At 44.3% G+C, this 15,525-nt stretch overlaps 1 protein-coding gene across 1 annotated transcript in view; it reads left to right on the top strand.

Annotated features, from left to right (window-relative positions):
- The window catches only part of EMILIN2 (elastin microfibril interfacer 2), a 37,350-nt gene extending 22,889 nt beyond the window's left edge, over positions 1-14,461 (top strand). Inside the window, exons 5-8 of the mRNA XM_048289488.1 lie at positions 196-528; positions 1,108-1,146; positions 7,529-7,666; positions 8,256-14,461. Coding sequence (XP_048145445.1) covers positions 196-528; positions 1,108-1,146; positions 7,529-7,666; positions 8,256-8,593 — 848 coding nt within the window. The 3' untranslated portion in view covers positions 8,594-14,461. The remainder of the gene's footprint in view (positions 1-195; positions 529-1,107; positions 1,147-7,528; positions 7,667-8,255) is intronic.
- Positions 14,462-15,525: the final 1,064 nt, after the last annotated feature.

The following is a 15,525-nucleotide window of genomic DNA, read 5'->3' as shown; positions in this document are numbered from 1 at the left end:
TGTAAAGAGTGGAGTCTGTAGTACTTCAGGAGTGGAATGGCATTTAGCCAGCGCAGTCTTGGGTCTGAGGGAACAGGTGGCCTCCAACTGAGTCCTGTTTTATTTTGAAGTATTTATTATGCAAAATTATGCAATCTTATGTTCTATTTTAGGCAAATAATTTTGTATTTTTCCTCTTCTTTCATCATGTCAAAGGGCGACCAGAAGTACCACAGCAGCCCTTGCCACCAAGGCCACCCGTGCAGCCCCAGCCTGGCATATCCCTGCTGCCATCAAGGCCCAGGATACAGCCCCCACGGCAGAGGATCCCCCTCCTGCCACCACAGCTGAGACCTCCTCCACGTCCAGCTCTGCCAGGGTCAGCAGTTGTGCCACTTCTGCCTGGAACAACCGGCATCATCTTGGAGACAGGGGAGGCAGGGCCTCCTGGCACGGTTTTAATGTCTGGGAGAGGACGTCTTAGAAGTGCGGATGGTCAGGCTGGCCAAAGTACCATGCCCATTGCTGAAGGGTATGCTGGAGCACCAGGTGAGAGAGTCAAACTGGTAGTGAGTCCCTCCTGACTGGGTGTAATGGCTATGTCAGGTCTTGCTGGAGAGGTGTCACTGAGATCTGTCGTGCTTTACCAGCCCCCTTTTGGCCTTTAATGGACACCCACTGAGGCTGTTGCTGTTGGGAATGGGTTTTCAGCAGAGTTGATTTGTGAATGGGCCTCTGCAGCCTCCAGCTGGCTGCAGAAGTAGGGGAAACACATTCAGTGCCAGTTTTGTTGCCTTTCCAAGGCTGCACAAAGCATGAGGTCAACAGAGATGATGTAAAATCCCTGGTAACTACAGCAGTCTTTGCCACTAGGGAAACTTAAATAATTTTTTTTCTTTCCATAATGCTTGCATTGGATTTAGTACATTGGAGTAATAACTTGATTCTCTTTGCCATGAGCACCCCAGTTTAACAATAATTGAGCATCCCATAGGAGACACTATTTAGTAGCTATTTTGGTAGGTAGCTGTTCAGTAATCAGGGATGCTTTTTAGAGGTCTGCAGTGATCTTTGGTCATAATGTACTCTGCTATGTACTGAGTCACACATACTACTTTTTCTTTGTAGGATATCCAAAGTCATCTCCTTCTACCACGGATTCACAAGGTAAGGCAGTTGTTTCCTAGAAACTTTTCACACAGATACTTAATGTTCATTTCAGTCCCTGGAAGGTCATGGCTGAGAGAAAAAAATGTGTTGATTTTTAGTATTTAAGTTTAGCATTGAGGAAAATCTGACCAATTTTTGCTATACCTAAGCATTTAAACGTAATCTGTATCTTTTGAAAATATGGAAGTGGGGAGAAGAGTTAGGTTTTGAAAAATAATTTTGGGTTCTTGCTACTTAATTCACTGTGTGTTTTTTAAATACAGAGAATTTGTATTTTCTAGCTAATGTCAGTATGGACCTTTCTATTTGCCTTCTAAATGAGAAAATAAATAGATATTTATCGTTATTTTATTATTTCTTTAATAAAATATGAATAAGGCCAAGACTAGGACCTTGAAGAACTGCTGGTGTCTTAGCCTAGTGCATGAGGTTGTTCTCCTCTTGGGAGAACTTCTGGCTTTGTTATCATCACCAGGGCTTGTGTTCCTGACTTCAGTGAAAGCAGAAGTGCTGCCACTGACAGCCACTGATTAAAACAATTCAAAATGCAGTTTTCTTGGTTTGCTGGGGGTTTTAAAAACATTTTTATAATTGTTAGTATCACAATTTATTTATGAATTTGTATGATGAACAGGTATAAAACTTATGTAGGACATGCTAGCTGGCCTAGATAAATATGTTGATTGGGTGCTGCCAGCCCTGCAGTCTCATACTCCAGATATTATCGAACCCTGGGGAATAGTATCCTCAATCAAAGTAAATATTTCCACACCCTCTTCAAAAAGAGCTATTTCATCTAAATTTGTTTGAGGAAATATGGGCAATAGATGGAAGTAAAACTTTAGGGCTTTATGAAATCCAAAATCCTATGCCCCCAGGACTTAGTTTGATGGCCATAACAAAATCACAAATACACTTCGTGAAGACTGGTCTGGGGACTGACAAAGAATTGTAAAGAATTAATGCTCTAATTCTGATATTTATACCTTCTAATTAAAATTCCGTCATAGCCTTAAAGCAATCATTTTGCATTTGAGGATTGTAGTGGTAAGAACAAGGCAGCAATAGATGAGGTTTCTGGAAGAGGATAAGAAGTAAAGAAACATTCATTTATCTTGATGCCAGCAAAGCCAATACAGATGTCTAGATTTCTGTGATAAATGTATTTCCTGGGGGTTTTCTTCCCATCACAATTTATAGATAGCAGTATTTTAATCAGTTTATGCTAAAACTGTGTGAAACAGTAGGTGGATGTTAAAAGTGTTGAAAAGGCAGGGTAAAGCAGGAGTGTGCCTGTCTGCTGCTTGGTGGAACATGTTGGTGGAACAGTTACCACCCTGGGATCCCGAGGGAGGAGGGCTTGACCAAGGAGTTCATTTTCCTGATCCATGCCCCTGAATACCTATCTAAATACAAGATATACCTGCTGATTTGTCCTTGAAGTTCCCACAGTATGCCTTGTCAACCTCAATGCCAGATAGTCAGAAAACAGAGAGATAAGGATGGTACAAAAAGCTGTTAAGACTTCTGTGGAGTTGGAGCATTTACATCCACTGTCCCTAATCTGGACTGGCTGGATTGATGGGCTGAGGACAACTGGATGAAGTTCAACATGACCAAGTACCAGGTCTTCCACTTTGGCCACAATAACCTGCTGCAGTGCTACAGGCTGGGGCAGAGTGGCTGGAAAGCTGCCCAGAGGAAAAAGACCTTGGGGTGCTGGCTGACAGCAGCTGAACCTGAGCCAGCTGTGCCCAGGTGGCCAAGAAGGCCAATGGCACCCTGGCCTCTATCACAAATACTGTGTCCAGCAGGAGTGGGGAAGTGATTCTTCCCCTGTATTTGGCATTGGTGAGGCCACACCTCGAGTGCTGTGTCCAGTTCTGGGCCATTCAATTCAGGAAGGACACTGAGGTGCTGAAGAGAGTCCAGAGAAGGGCACTGAAGCTGGTGAAGGGTCTGGAGGACATGTCCTCTGAGGAGCAGCTGAGGGGGCTGGGGTTGTTTAGCCTGGAGAAAAGGAGGCTCAGCGTGACCTTATCACTCTCTACAACTCCCTGAAATGAGGGTGTAGCCAGCTGGGGGTCGGCCTCTTCTGCCAGGCAGCAAGTGGTGGGACAAGAGGACATGGCCTTAAGCTGTACTAGGGGAGGATTAGGCTGGACATGAGGAAGAATTTCTTCACAGAAAGGGTGATCAAACTTTGGAATGGATGCCCAGGGGGGTGGTGGAGCCACCGTCCCTGGAGGTGTTTAAGGAATGACTGGATGTGGCACTCAGTGCTATGGTCTGGTTGACATGGTCGTGTTTGGTCACAGGTTGGACTCAGTCTCAGAGGTCTTTTCCAGTCTAATTGAGTCTGTGATTCTAATTGTCAGTGTCTGGTGAAGAGAGCATTCTGGGACAGCATTCAGCAGTTAACATTGTTGTGGAAATTAACAGCTGGGGAAGGGAAGATTTGTGGCTTATTGGAGGAGGAACTTAATGCGTAAATAAGGCATCAAGGAATCCTTACTGTCTAATTAGTTCAGGACAGCTGTTTATGATATCCTTGGCAGTCTTCACCCAGTACGTTTTGTGGTACTCAAATTCAAATTTAAAAGATGATCAGATGTTCTTGTACTATAATTCCTAATATAAAAATCTTGTACTATCAGGATGCCCTTCTGAGTACTCTCTTTCTGTTTCTGAAAATCTTCTGTGACGTAAAAGGACTGTCCAGGAAGAAGTCGAGGGCTCCAATTCTGTCTCCTGGGACTAAAATAGCCCACTTTCATGCTTTTCTTGAATGCTGAGGCATGATTTGCATGTTTTCAGTACCAGAGTTTTTCTTGATTTTTTTCAGATTCCTTAGATATGTGCAGGCGTCCCACAATATTAAGTTGTAGGTGAAGATCTTTGAGGACTTACAAGTGTTAATGAGAGAGTACAAGATACAATATTACATAGTAGCTCATACAGGCAAGGAGTTTACAGCAAAGGTGAGTGTGAGTTAAGTGTCAGGACCTGAGTACATCCACTTAACCTTTTTAATACAGCAAGAGTTGGATATTTGTATAAGGAGCAGTAGGTAACTGCTGAAGCAAATCTTCCCTTGCTGCAGTGTGAAAGGATGAAGTTGTAAGAGCAGACAGAGGTGTTACCAACAGACTCAGGAGAAAAGTATGTGTGCCTTCATAGCACACTGAGTTATCATCCACATTAGAATCACTGTGACTTAGCAGAGCAGCTTCATTGAGCACTGGCTCATGGAAATCAGTGGGGTGCTGTGCTGTCTGGCCAACCCATAGACAGGAGGAATGTTTCTGAAAATGAGATGTTAAGGTCAAATTGGAGAGTTTAAAGAAAAAAAAAAAGGCAGGGCGGTGATAAATTGCTGGTATTTTTGTCTCATTTGCTCTAACTGAAATTACACACTTTGCCCTCATTTAGACTTAGGAGTATTGACCATTTGTCAGAGGAAATCTGATAAATCCTCCTTACTCCTGCTATATCCAAGGGAATCATAAGTGCCTCCTGACAAATGAATTATGTACTTACAGTCTCTCTTCTATGTTGGTTCTTCCTCGTTCCAGTTGCTGAGTAGTTGTCAGCAGCACTGTCACACTGTTGGCTTTTTCTCCTTTCATCTTGATAGCAAATGCCTATGCTGTGTGCTGTTTTGTTTTGCTCAGTGATATTTTTTCTTTTCCTTCTTTCTGGCCCTTGGGCTCTGTGGGAGGCATGAACTGTGCTTGGAAGTCAAAAGAGAGGTGGAGAACCAGAGACACAACTAGCAGATGGGTGGAAGTAGCCGTAACCTAACAAGAGCCACCCATGCATCTTCTGTGGTTTTTTGACTCCCCAGAATGCATTACAGTAGCTTTGATTGCCAAGAACAGACTTACCTGCTCCTGCTTACATCTACGTGTAATATCTCAAGTGAAACCTTCCTGAATGCATCTGAACGCAAAAGAGCTTCTTCCTCCCCCAAAAGGGGGAGTAAAACTGTGGTCGAATCTTTTGTGAAAGTTTTTGTCTGCCTAGCAGTTTCTTCATCAGAGCTGTGCCTGTGGTTCACAGTTTTAAAATGCTTTAATTTTTTTTTCTGATGTTTATACTTCCATAATACTGACTGCTCAAATGACAGTAGTGTCCAAGCCTGGACCTTCCCTCAAGAAGCTGAACTTTGATCTTTGCATGAAGAAAAGTGTTTGCAAGAGGGGACATGTAAGAGAAGGTGGTGCAGCCCTCTCTAAAGTTCTGCAAAAGCACTGCTGAGCTGTTGGTAGGAATTACGAACACTTCAAACAGGCACAACTCCAGCTGGAAGCTGGAAGAGGGGAAGAGAGCACAGACACACTGCATCTTTACTGTGCATCTTCTATCGACCCCTGAACTGATCGAGAGGATAGTCAGGTTTAAGATTTCTCCTTTGAATAGATACATATGGTATGCTAAACTAGGCTGCAGATCTGAAGCAATTTCATCAGCATAGCAACAAATAGTTATTTCTAGTAACTATTCTAGCAATTAGTGAAGGAAAATCTTGAAGGAAGCCATGGAGAGCCAGGGCAGGAGTCACTCCTTTATTCAGATGACACCAACCCAAACAGGACTGTAGCTGCTCCAAAGCTGGCAGTGTTTCTGGGCAGGCAACACATGGTTTGTTCCATTTGTGCAGTGTGACTGCAGGGGATAGACACCTTCTGAGTGAGCCAACAAGTTGAGGTGTGTTTTCAATTAATTTGAGTCTCAAGATAAGCTGAGAGGAGCTTTCTGTAAGTAGCGTTGTGTTAAGGTGGTGGAGCTCTACAGAAGCTGTTTAAGTAAGTAGACTTTCTGCAACTAATTTTGCTCTTTTCAAATAACATCATTTTAGCTTACAGGAGCACCTGCAGGCACACTGGCAGGTAGGAGTAATGAAAAAGGGCTTCTGTCTATCTGCTGAGCATGAGACCAAATGCTAAATAGGAAGATTTCCAAAGATAATGAGGCAGCTGGTTACCAGCCCCTGAGGGAAATCAGCGTAGTTATTTGCCAGTTCTGAAGTTGCAGGCATGTCTTCCCCTTTGCCTTCTCCTCCCCCCTGCCCCAGCTGAGTTATTCAGAAAAACAATGGATAGCAGAACATTTGTATATCCACATTTTAGATTATGTGACTTTTTAAACTTTTAATCAATATTATCTGAATTGGATTGGATTTCAGGAAAAGGTTCTTCACCCAGAGGGTGGTTGGGTGCTGGAACAGGCTCCCCAGGGAAGTGGGAACAGCACCAAGCCTGACAGAGTTCAAGAAGAGTTTGGACAATGCCCTCAGACATAAGGTGTGATTGCTGGGGTGTCCTGTGCAGGGCCAGGAGTTGGACTTAAATGATCCTTGTGAGTCTCTTTCAATTCGAGATGCTCAATGATTTGATGAATGTTGCATTTGTTGCTGATTGGCATCTCTGAGAGGGAGAGGCCAAACATTAATTTTAAGGAAGGCAGAAGGAGCAGGGTGAAACAGCAGCTGTGGATGACTTCAGGGCATTTGTTGTTTAGTTACTTGCCCAGACAAAGCAGCAAGAATTGACTACTTCTAGCAGCGTGTACTGCCTTAAGGAAAATGTTTAAAGGGAACGTAACTAGAATGGGACTAGTTAGCGGTTGAGCACTGCACACTTGCCATTAAGTCAGTCTGTTAAAAGTAAAAATTTGTCTTAATTGTCCAAATTATATTTCATCCAGCCCAGTCTAACAGCAGTGTTTATCTAGTAACTGGATAGCCACTATAAAACACCTAAGTGTCTGTTTGATCTGATGAGAGAAGAAAAAATTGTGAAGTGAAAAGTCCCCCAAAAGAGAAGTGCTGGAGAGAGACAAGAGGTTCTCTTTGCATTAATACTGAAGTGCTATATATTCTTATAGCCATTTTCACTATACTTTGGCAGAGAAAGTGGGAAATCTAAGCCGTGCACAGCTTCTCAACATGACAAGGAAAGCTGGCACGAGCTATAATCTTTAGCATTCCTATGGCCATTGTGATAGTGATGGAGAGTGGAGATTTTGGAAGTCAGCCTCCATCCTGAAGAAAGTCTTTGGCAGAAGCATTGTTGAATTGAAAGGTGGTAGGATTTCCACTGCTGGCATTTACAAGCCATTCCTTAGAAGGGAAAAAAAAACCAAAAAAACCTGTGGCCAAGGCAGGAACTTTATGGTGCTCCATAAATTTTATGGTGAGACACCTGGGGCCTGGGCCAGCAATTTTTGTTCTGCTAATTCTGGCATCCTGCAAGTGGCAGGATTAGTCCAAGTGGAGTATGTGCAGGAACAGAGACATTGGATTATAAAGCATCATAGGGAAAAGGCTGTGTTGTCATCCTTATGTGACTCTGACTTGTGTTGTTATCCATTTCAGGACCTGCCTCTGCTGCTGTGCCCTCTCTGGTGTCATTTTCTGCTGGGCTCACACAAAAGCCTTTCTCCAGCGATGTTGGCGTGGTTCACTTCAACAAAGTGCTTGTGAATGACGGGGACTACTATAACCCCAATACAGGTAACAGCCAAAGAATGGAGCCACAGACATGCTAGACAGGCAGTAGCATGGGTTACCAGTGTTCCATGATACCTCAGGCCTTGCTGGCACACTGAACGAAGTCCATCTAAGCCAGACACACTGGGGTAAAAGCTTCCTGTGGGTGTGGACAGGCAGACGCTTTGCCACGGCTGGTTTTCCACGACTGCCCAGTACTACTGAGGCCCAGCTCACCACTACACAGCTGCTTGTGCATCCTCAGCCCACCTGAGGCCAGCTGAGCCCAAGTAGCAGAGGTGAGGTTCCTTACTAATCCACTTCACTGTGGCTGGGTCACCTGGAGGAGAGGAGAGGAGGAGGGAGGTTCTCATACTGCCTCCCCAAGGGCCCTAAGTGAGGGCTGCCTCCTTCTCAAGCACTGAGGTGTTACGTGGGCGTTTGCCTTCATGACTTCAATCAGCTGGTCCCCTGCCCAGGCTGACCTTGTTGCAGTTACGTGTACGTAGCAGTGGGTGACCCATGTGGCTTTATGTTTGTCATTGTGCTTAGAGCAGTCAGGTGTCCCCACTGTGAGTTACTGTGCTGAGCCCAGTCTGTCTCTCTTCTACAGGCATTTTCACATCACCGTATGAAGGGCGCTACCTGATCACGGCCGTGCTGGCCCCGGAGAGGGATGAGTACGTAGAAGCGGTGCTGTCCGTCTCCAATGCCAGTGTGGCTCAGCTCCACACTGCTGGGTACAGAAGGGAACTGCTGGAGTATCACAAACCCTACTCGGGGAAACAGACCTGTGGTGGTCCTGGGACGTTCCACCTTGTTCTTCACCTCAAAGCAGGAGATGAAGTAAATGTTGTTGTAACGGGAGGCAAGCTGGCCTACACAGACTCTGACGAAATGTACTCCACGTTTAGTGGAGTTCTCCTTTATCCTTCCATTTCTCATGTTTAGGTTTACCTTGAACAGGGCAGAAGGGTAAGATATTCAGAAGAACTTAAGTGTAATAAAATTCAAAGCTTTAATATATTCAGTTTATATATTTGATTTCAGTGATGGGTTTATAGTCTATACAGAAACCTTTTCCTTGTCCCTTTTTTCCAGAGATAGCTACAAAAGTCACATTTTTGTAGCTAAATGAACTCCTTCCCAAGCCCTTGCTTACCTGTACAAGCAGAACAACTGTTTAAACAAGTATGTTCTCAATAGATACTTCTCCATTGTGCTCCTGCTGTTCCCCATTAAATTGCCTTTGCAATATCTTCCCTAGTTTTTCAAACTGTCCCTAGTGTATCAAAGTTTACATCTTCACTCAAGTTTACAGTTGTGGTCAGCTATTTTCATGTTTTCAGTAAAGCAGAGCCAAGAAAGTGAAATTGTAGTGGATATGGTTGATGACTTTTTACTCCTTGTATTATTTAATAACGTGTGTTGGCATAATCAGTTTGTTCAGTGCAATTGCAAACCATTGTGGTGCAAAGCAAAATTATATTCATCTGCATCAGTTTTCTTTTTTGCCTTTAAGAGCCAAACACAATGCTAGGAGACAAGCTGAGTGATTCAGTCAGGTGGAAGCAGCAGCATAGGGAGAAACTTGCCTCAGCTTGCCACTGGGCAGATGTGAGCTCAAGGTGCAGTTGCTACTACTGAAAGATTTAGAACACTTATTGTCTACTTATAGAGTAAAAAAGATGATTGGTTATTCATGATGCTCTTGAGATTAAAGCTTGCTCCTGGAAATTAATAAAACAGGTCAGATAAACCAGAATCATCATTGCTTAGCCAGAAAAATGGTGATTTTGAAAAGTTTAAAAAATTTTATAGAGTTTGTTTCTGGTACTCCAGCAGTACTTGCATTAGAAGGGAAGTTTTTGTCTTCAGTGCATGGTAGAAGACAAATCAGAGAAAAAATGGTCGATAAAGGAAAATAGTGTTTTTAGTCAATATTGTCAAATGCACAAACCAACTGTCTGCCAGAGTCCTTGTGACAGCCTCCTGCATTGGTGCTTTTGAATGAGGTTTGTTTTAACACTCAGCATCTGTTTATATGGATAGAGCAGCTTCCTTAGCTTAAACAGATAAACACAATTTAGGCAGCAGTATTTTACTTCTCACACTAGCCACTTCTCAGTGGAGGTAATAAAAGCGATGCTTTGGCTCTTAGGAGTTAGCATTTTGATCACTTTTGTGGCTGAAAACAAATCCAGCCACGTTTAACTGAGAGCAGGACTGTACATTCATTTTTCACATGTACATACATTTGTCACCTGTACATTCTTTATATCAACTGATCTTTTCAATAGTCTGTTCATGCCACACAGAGTTGTATTTATCATAGTGGTTTGTGTAGTGTATTTTCCTTATTACAAATGCAGAACAGCTGTTTGTAGCCTCAGAACAAACAATTTTTTTAGGTGAGGGAAGAACTCCCTGTGCTGTAGAGCAGCAGAGTGTATTTAGCTGAAGCCCTTCCCATCTGAGAAGATCAGAGGAAGACTTGTGCTTTTGTTACTTAGTTTTGGAACAGATGCTCCCTAACAATTGTGTTTCCAGGCAATGAGATGGGGCCTTCCCACAACAAACTATCACATCCTGGAAGCTGAACTGCTTTTAAAAAAAGCAGGCAGAAAAAACTTTCTGTCCACAGAGGACCTCTGAGTCAGTCCTAGGGCAGCTAGGGTTGCACTGGGGGAGTTGTGGGCACAGGAAGGAAACGGTGAGTGGAGTTTTAAAGCACCTGCCTGGTTTGGGAAGATCTCTTGGCACCTGATTTTCAAAATGACGGTGTTAGAGATAAGCAGAAGCTAGGGCTGGCTGTGTTTGTAGCAGGAAGGCTGTTTCTGTCAGAGCAGCTGGCAGTCAGTAGCCAAAGATGTACAGTGAACTTGCACTCCTGATAAGAGGAGCCGCCTCCGCCTCATTTCCCTGCATTTTCCTGGACCTGTGCATTTTCATGCAGTCAGCAACTGCACGCTTCTTCAAGGGGGGCTTAGCTTTCTTTTGTCCTTTCTGTCCCATGCCTTTCTAGGTCTCAGAATTGTACGGACAGAGAGGAAGGGTTGTTTTCTGTGTTTTCAAAAGCCAAGCATATCATATGCTTTTTTTTTTGTTTTGTTTTAAAAACTTAATTTCTTGTTACGAACAAAAGCCAGAGAAGCACTTTTCCTTTCAGGATATTTTTCACTCTCCTCAAGAAAGCTGTGTTGTCTAAGAAGTTGGCTCCAGACTACGTGTGACTCAAGATTATTGTTGCCTGTTCTAAAAATGACTCATGGAAACAAACAAAATGAGCTGAGTGCTTAGGGAGACCTAGCTGGCAAACACAACTTTTTTGTCCCACCTCCCTCCAAGTGAGAAATTTTTAAGAATCAGCAGGGCAAGTTTAGAGCTAAGAGTTGCAGAAGTTGTATCAATTATGTAATTATTACCTAACTGCTCCAGGAGATTTCAAAATCCAACCCACAAATCTTCACAAGCCCAGTTCTGCTGATGGGACAGGGCCATCTTCTACGAGAAAGTTTCCCTTTAGACCAGGATCTGCTGCTGCAGTGCTGGGATAGTTTAAGCCCTCATAATGCAGCATAACTGATATTTGTACCCTGCTATGGAGCATTCCCTAAATTGTGTCACAGCAGGGCACAATCCCAGCAGCTTATTTTGAGGACACCTTTAGACCTTTCAGGGGTAGCTTCCCATTCATGTCTGGCAGTGTGGGTGGCTAAAGCTATGACCTTTTACAAGGAACCTCTGTCTAAGATTCCCGCCTTTGTTGAGGGGGACTTGACCCTTAATTTGCACTTCCTTGGTAATTGCTGTAATCAGAGTAGGTGGCTCGGTTCCTCCTAATGAGGTTATTTTCCTGGAGCTTACAAGGTGGAGTATTGACCCAGCTGGGAAGACCACAGGGATGTACAGTTATTTCCCATGAATAGGGAGAGGGAGGATGGAACCTGAGTTGGTCTCTGCTCCAGTCAGTGCTTGTATAAAATATTAATAATGCAGCAGCTGGAAGAGATTCAAGCACAAATGCATGCAAAGGCCTGACAAGGGTTGGCTCCACACAGAACAGCCCAGCTTCAAAGGAAAGAGCAAGAGCCCTGCTCCACAATACCCTGAGCCTGTTGATGGAGCATTTACATCTTTGGTGAGAATCAGCAGCAGAACACAGAAATACCTGCACTGAAAGGAACATTTCTCACTGTGGGTTTATGATTTGACTGCCACATCCAGGAGCATCCACAAGCTCAAATGGGAAGCATCTGTTAACTGAGAAAGCCTTAAAAAAAATCCAGTAGGTGGGAGCTCTAAGACAGGACTGGTGCCTGTTTCATAGATCACAGTGCTACCTTTTAGACTGCTTTGTAGATCGTTTAGTAAGGCATTATGTGAGAATTGCAAGACTCTTAGACAATACAGTATCTATTGGGCCAGGTGCTCTAATTTGACATCAAAACAGGAAGAAACCCAAACCGTACCAGGTGAAGCTGTGCAGGCAGATGAGTGTCTGACAGTCCCTCAGCCAGGCACGAAGCACTGTGGTTCCCCAGGGACTGCAAATATCCAAACCAGGTGAGTCCCCAGGGCAATATCACTTGTGAGACAGTTGAATTCCCAGAGGCAGGGCTTTAGCAGCAGAATATCTGAAGCCAAGCCAGCATGCTGACAGCCAGAGAGACTTGGCTCTGGCCAAATGTGGCAAGCATATCCTAGAGCCCCAATGTGACATATAAATCAGTCATATCCCCAGGAAAGACTGCAGCAAAGCAGGAATGCCAATTTTCACTGCAAAAAGTATTAAAAAAATTCTACCTCATTACTTTGCCATTAAGACCTCTGAGACAGCAAAAACATTTCTACTGTCCACTTTGAGAACACTCAAAGCAATGAGGATTTTCTGTGGTATTCTATCACATTTCCTTTCAGTGTACACCAGGTTAGTTGCAGCAACTTTGTGCAGTGTCACTGAGACTCTAGTTGGTTTGGTGTAGCCAACTGGCCCAAAGAAAAATTGCAAACAGTCAAGCAAGCTGTAGGTGGAAAGCATAAGAAAGCAACTTGAAACAACATGCCCATCACCACCCCATGCAGCTTTAAAATGCACTGGGAATGCAAGGTAAAGGGCTCCCCAACTGCAATTGGGATATTCAAATCAGGATTGAACTGTTTCCTGACAATACAGCATGCATTTGGAAGTGATTGCTGATTAGGTAAGTCCTTGCATGACAGCCCACTAGTGGTTATGGGTCTGTTTCACTAAAACCAGAAATGCATTTATGGTCTCAGCTTGGAGATGGGAGGAATGTGCACTCCACTGAGACTTGCTCTGCAGGTTGCTGGCTGCTTCTGGATAATGGCACAGAGTTCAAATCATTCAGCTACCAGGAATACCTGGGGGCAGTCTCCTGCCATCACAAGACAGACTTGTGCTCCAGCCAACACAACCTTTTTGCAATGTACCCGGCAGACTTGGATGCAGAACAGCAGCTCTGCCAATTCTTTGGGTATATGGGAGACTTCAAACAACATCTTGTAACATGTTACTGCATAAGCAGGTTTTGGCATTTATTTCCCTGTCCCAATTGTGAAAAAAGGAACATTACTACAATTTTTCAGCAAAAGGAACAGTGCATTTCAAATTATGCTTTGGTGTGCATGTCTATACATATATTCATGCATATATATATATATATATATATATATATATATATATAAAATAATCTCAAATGGGGAGAGAGAGTAATACCCAGCAACATAAAGAGAACTGTATGACAGAAAACAACTGCAGATATGTCCAAATAAAGCCTACCTCTTGTGTCATGCTTCAATGCTCTTTTGCTTTCCAGGGAATACAGCAGCACTGTAAGCCAAAATTTTTGCTCTCTTCTCCACTGCCTTTAGAACTGCAATTTCTGGCTTCTCAGTCAAGCTTGCATGTATATTTTAAATGTTTATTCAGTGTCAAGCACTGTTACATAGGCTTTGCAGTACATAGAAATTCTGCCAACACAATTCTTGTCCATCTTACTGGCTCAGTCACTGCCCTGATTCCTGGCAAAGATAACATTTCAGTTGCAAGGGACCTACAAGAAGTGCCTGACCAGTTCAGGGCTGGACAAAAGCGAAAGCATGTTGTCAAGGGCATTGGCCAAATGCCTCTTAGACACTGACAGGCTTGGGGATCCTGAGATGGCCCCTCCACTCCCCCAGCATGGCAGTGGGCAGAGCCCACAGGCTCAGGACCTGGCATCTGCAGGGCTCAGCCGGCCACTGCAGCAAGGCTGTGTGTGCTTCACAAGCAGATGGAGCACGGGCTGTCCATGCCCGGGAGTGCTGAGCAGCTGCACAGACCACCCCGGGGCTGCATTCCCCTCTGTCCATTCTGCTGGCATGTGGTATATTTCCCAGTGACTGAGAGACTGGGCAGCCAGCCATTCCTAAGGCCCTGGTGGGACACCCTTCTTTGTGGTCTATCAAAGCAGCTTGAAGTTCAAGAGCATGGGGAAACCAGGGTGAGTTCCAGGGAAAAGGAAGTGTCCAATGGCATGTGGGGAGTGCACTTGGCTGCCTTACACACAAGAGGTTCCAGAAACACTTTGGGGATTTTTCAGGGTTGTTGGTTGGTTGGATGTTTTTATTGTTTGTTTGATTGTTCATTTTTACCAATCACTGGCCTTTGCATTTGTCCTGGTTCTGGTAGGGACAGAGTTAAGTGTTACAGCAGAGGTGAGCAAGCACATGTGAATTGTACACTCTGCTGGTCATTTTGCTGTTGTTACTGTTTCTTATTTCATTGCTGTTTCTAGTAAATTGTTCTTATCTCAACCTGTGATCTCTATCTCTGTGTGCCTCCAGCTCTCATTTCCAGCCCTCCACAAGGGAAGGGAAGGAGCTGGAGGAGGGGTGAGAAAGCTCAGTGGTCTGGGGTATTTCAGTGGGAACATGAAATTGGGGAATACCATTCCCAAACCACGACAGCATTGCAAACAGATGTGCCCAAAGCTCCAATCCATCTAGATCTCTCTGCAAGGCCTTGTCCCTCCGGAGTGAGCAGCACCTCCCAGTTTGGCATAATCAGCAAACTTGCAAATGGTGCATTTGGCTCCTGCAGCCAGAATGATAAATACATTGATAAATATATTGATAAATATATTGAACAGAACCGGCCCTAGAATTGAGCCCAGAGGAGCACCACTGGTCACGCAGCAGCAGCCAGAAGCAGTCCCTTTCACCACAACCCTTTGAGCCCTGCCCTTCAGCCAGTTCTAGGCTGAGCAGTTCAGGCTGTTGCTTGTCACTACTAGAGCACAGACACATGAAGTATCATCAGACGTGGGGAATTTAAGATTAGAGACCGGCAAGGTAGGAAGATGAATTAAAAAGAGAAGGCAAAGAAAGGTTGACTGAAAGACATGACCAGAAAGAAAACAGGAGGTGCACCAGCTCTCAAGTGGGACAGAAACACCATTATGGGTTTGATTAATTTAAGGGAAAGGAGGAAAAGCAGCAAGGGACTGCTTAGGAAACACTGCACAGAAGTGGCCACCCCTGCCAGGCAGAGGACCCTGACAAACCCTTGCTGTGCCCAACAGTGAAACCTGCAAAGCTCTGAATGCGTGCAGCATGTGGGACATCTGCTCAGAAAACCCTTCTGAGCTGACTCCCTGCTCACCTCACCACTGGTACGAGAGCTCAGCTGGCAGCAAGTGGGAGCATACATGTATTTCCCACCAAAACAGTGCAGGCCTGCAGGCCCGCAGTGCACCAATTGTATGACATAACTCCAGGCAGTGTCCTGCACAGAGAGAAGTGCCTGTTCCTGGAAACTGTGGTTCTGCTCTTCACACATCTAAGCCAGTTGCTCCAAGACAGAAAATCCATCCACCAAA

This window comes from Corvus hawaiiensis, chromosome 30, assembly GCF_020740725.1.
Source record: "Corvus hawaiiensis isolate bCorHaw1 chromosome 30, bCorHaw1.pri.cur, whole genome shotgun sequence".
NCBI classification, from domain to species: domain Eukaryota; kingdom Metazoa; phylum Chordata; class Aves; order Passeriformes; family Corvidae; genus Corvus; species Corvus hawaiiensis.
The sequence above is the reverse complement of the archived record's forward strand: the minus strand, read 5'-3'. Positions and strand labels throughout refer to the sequence as shown.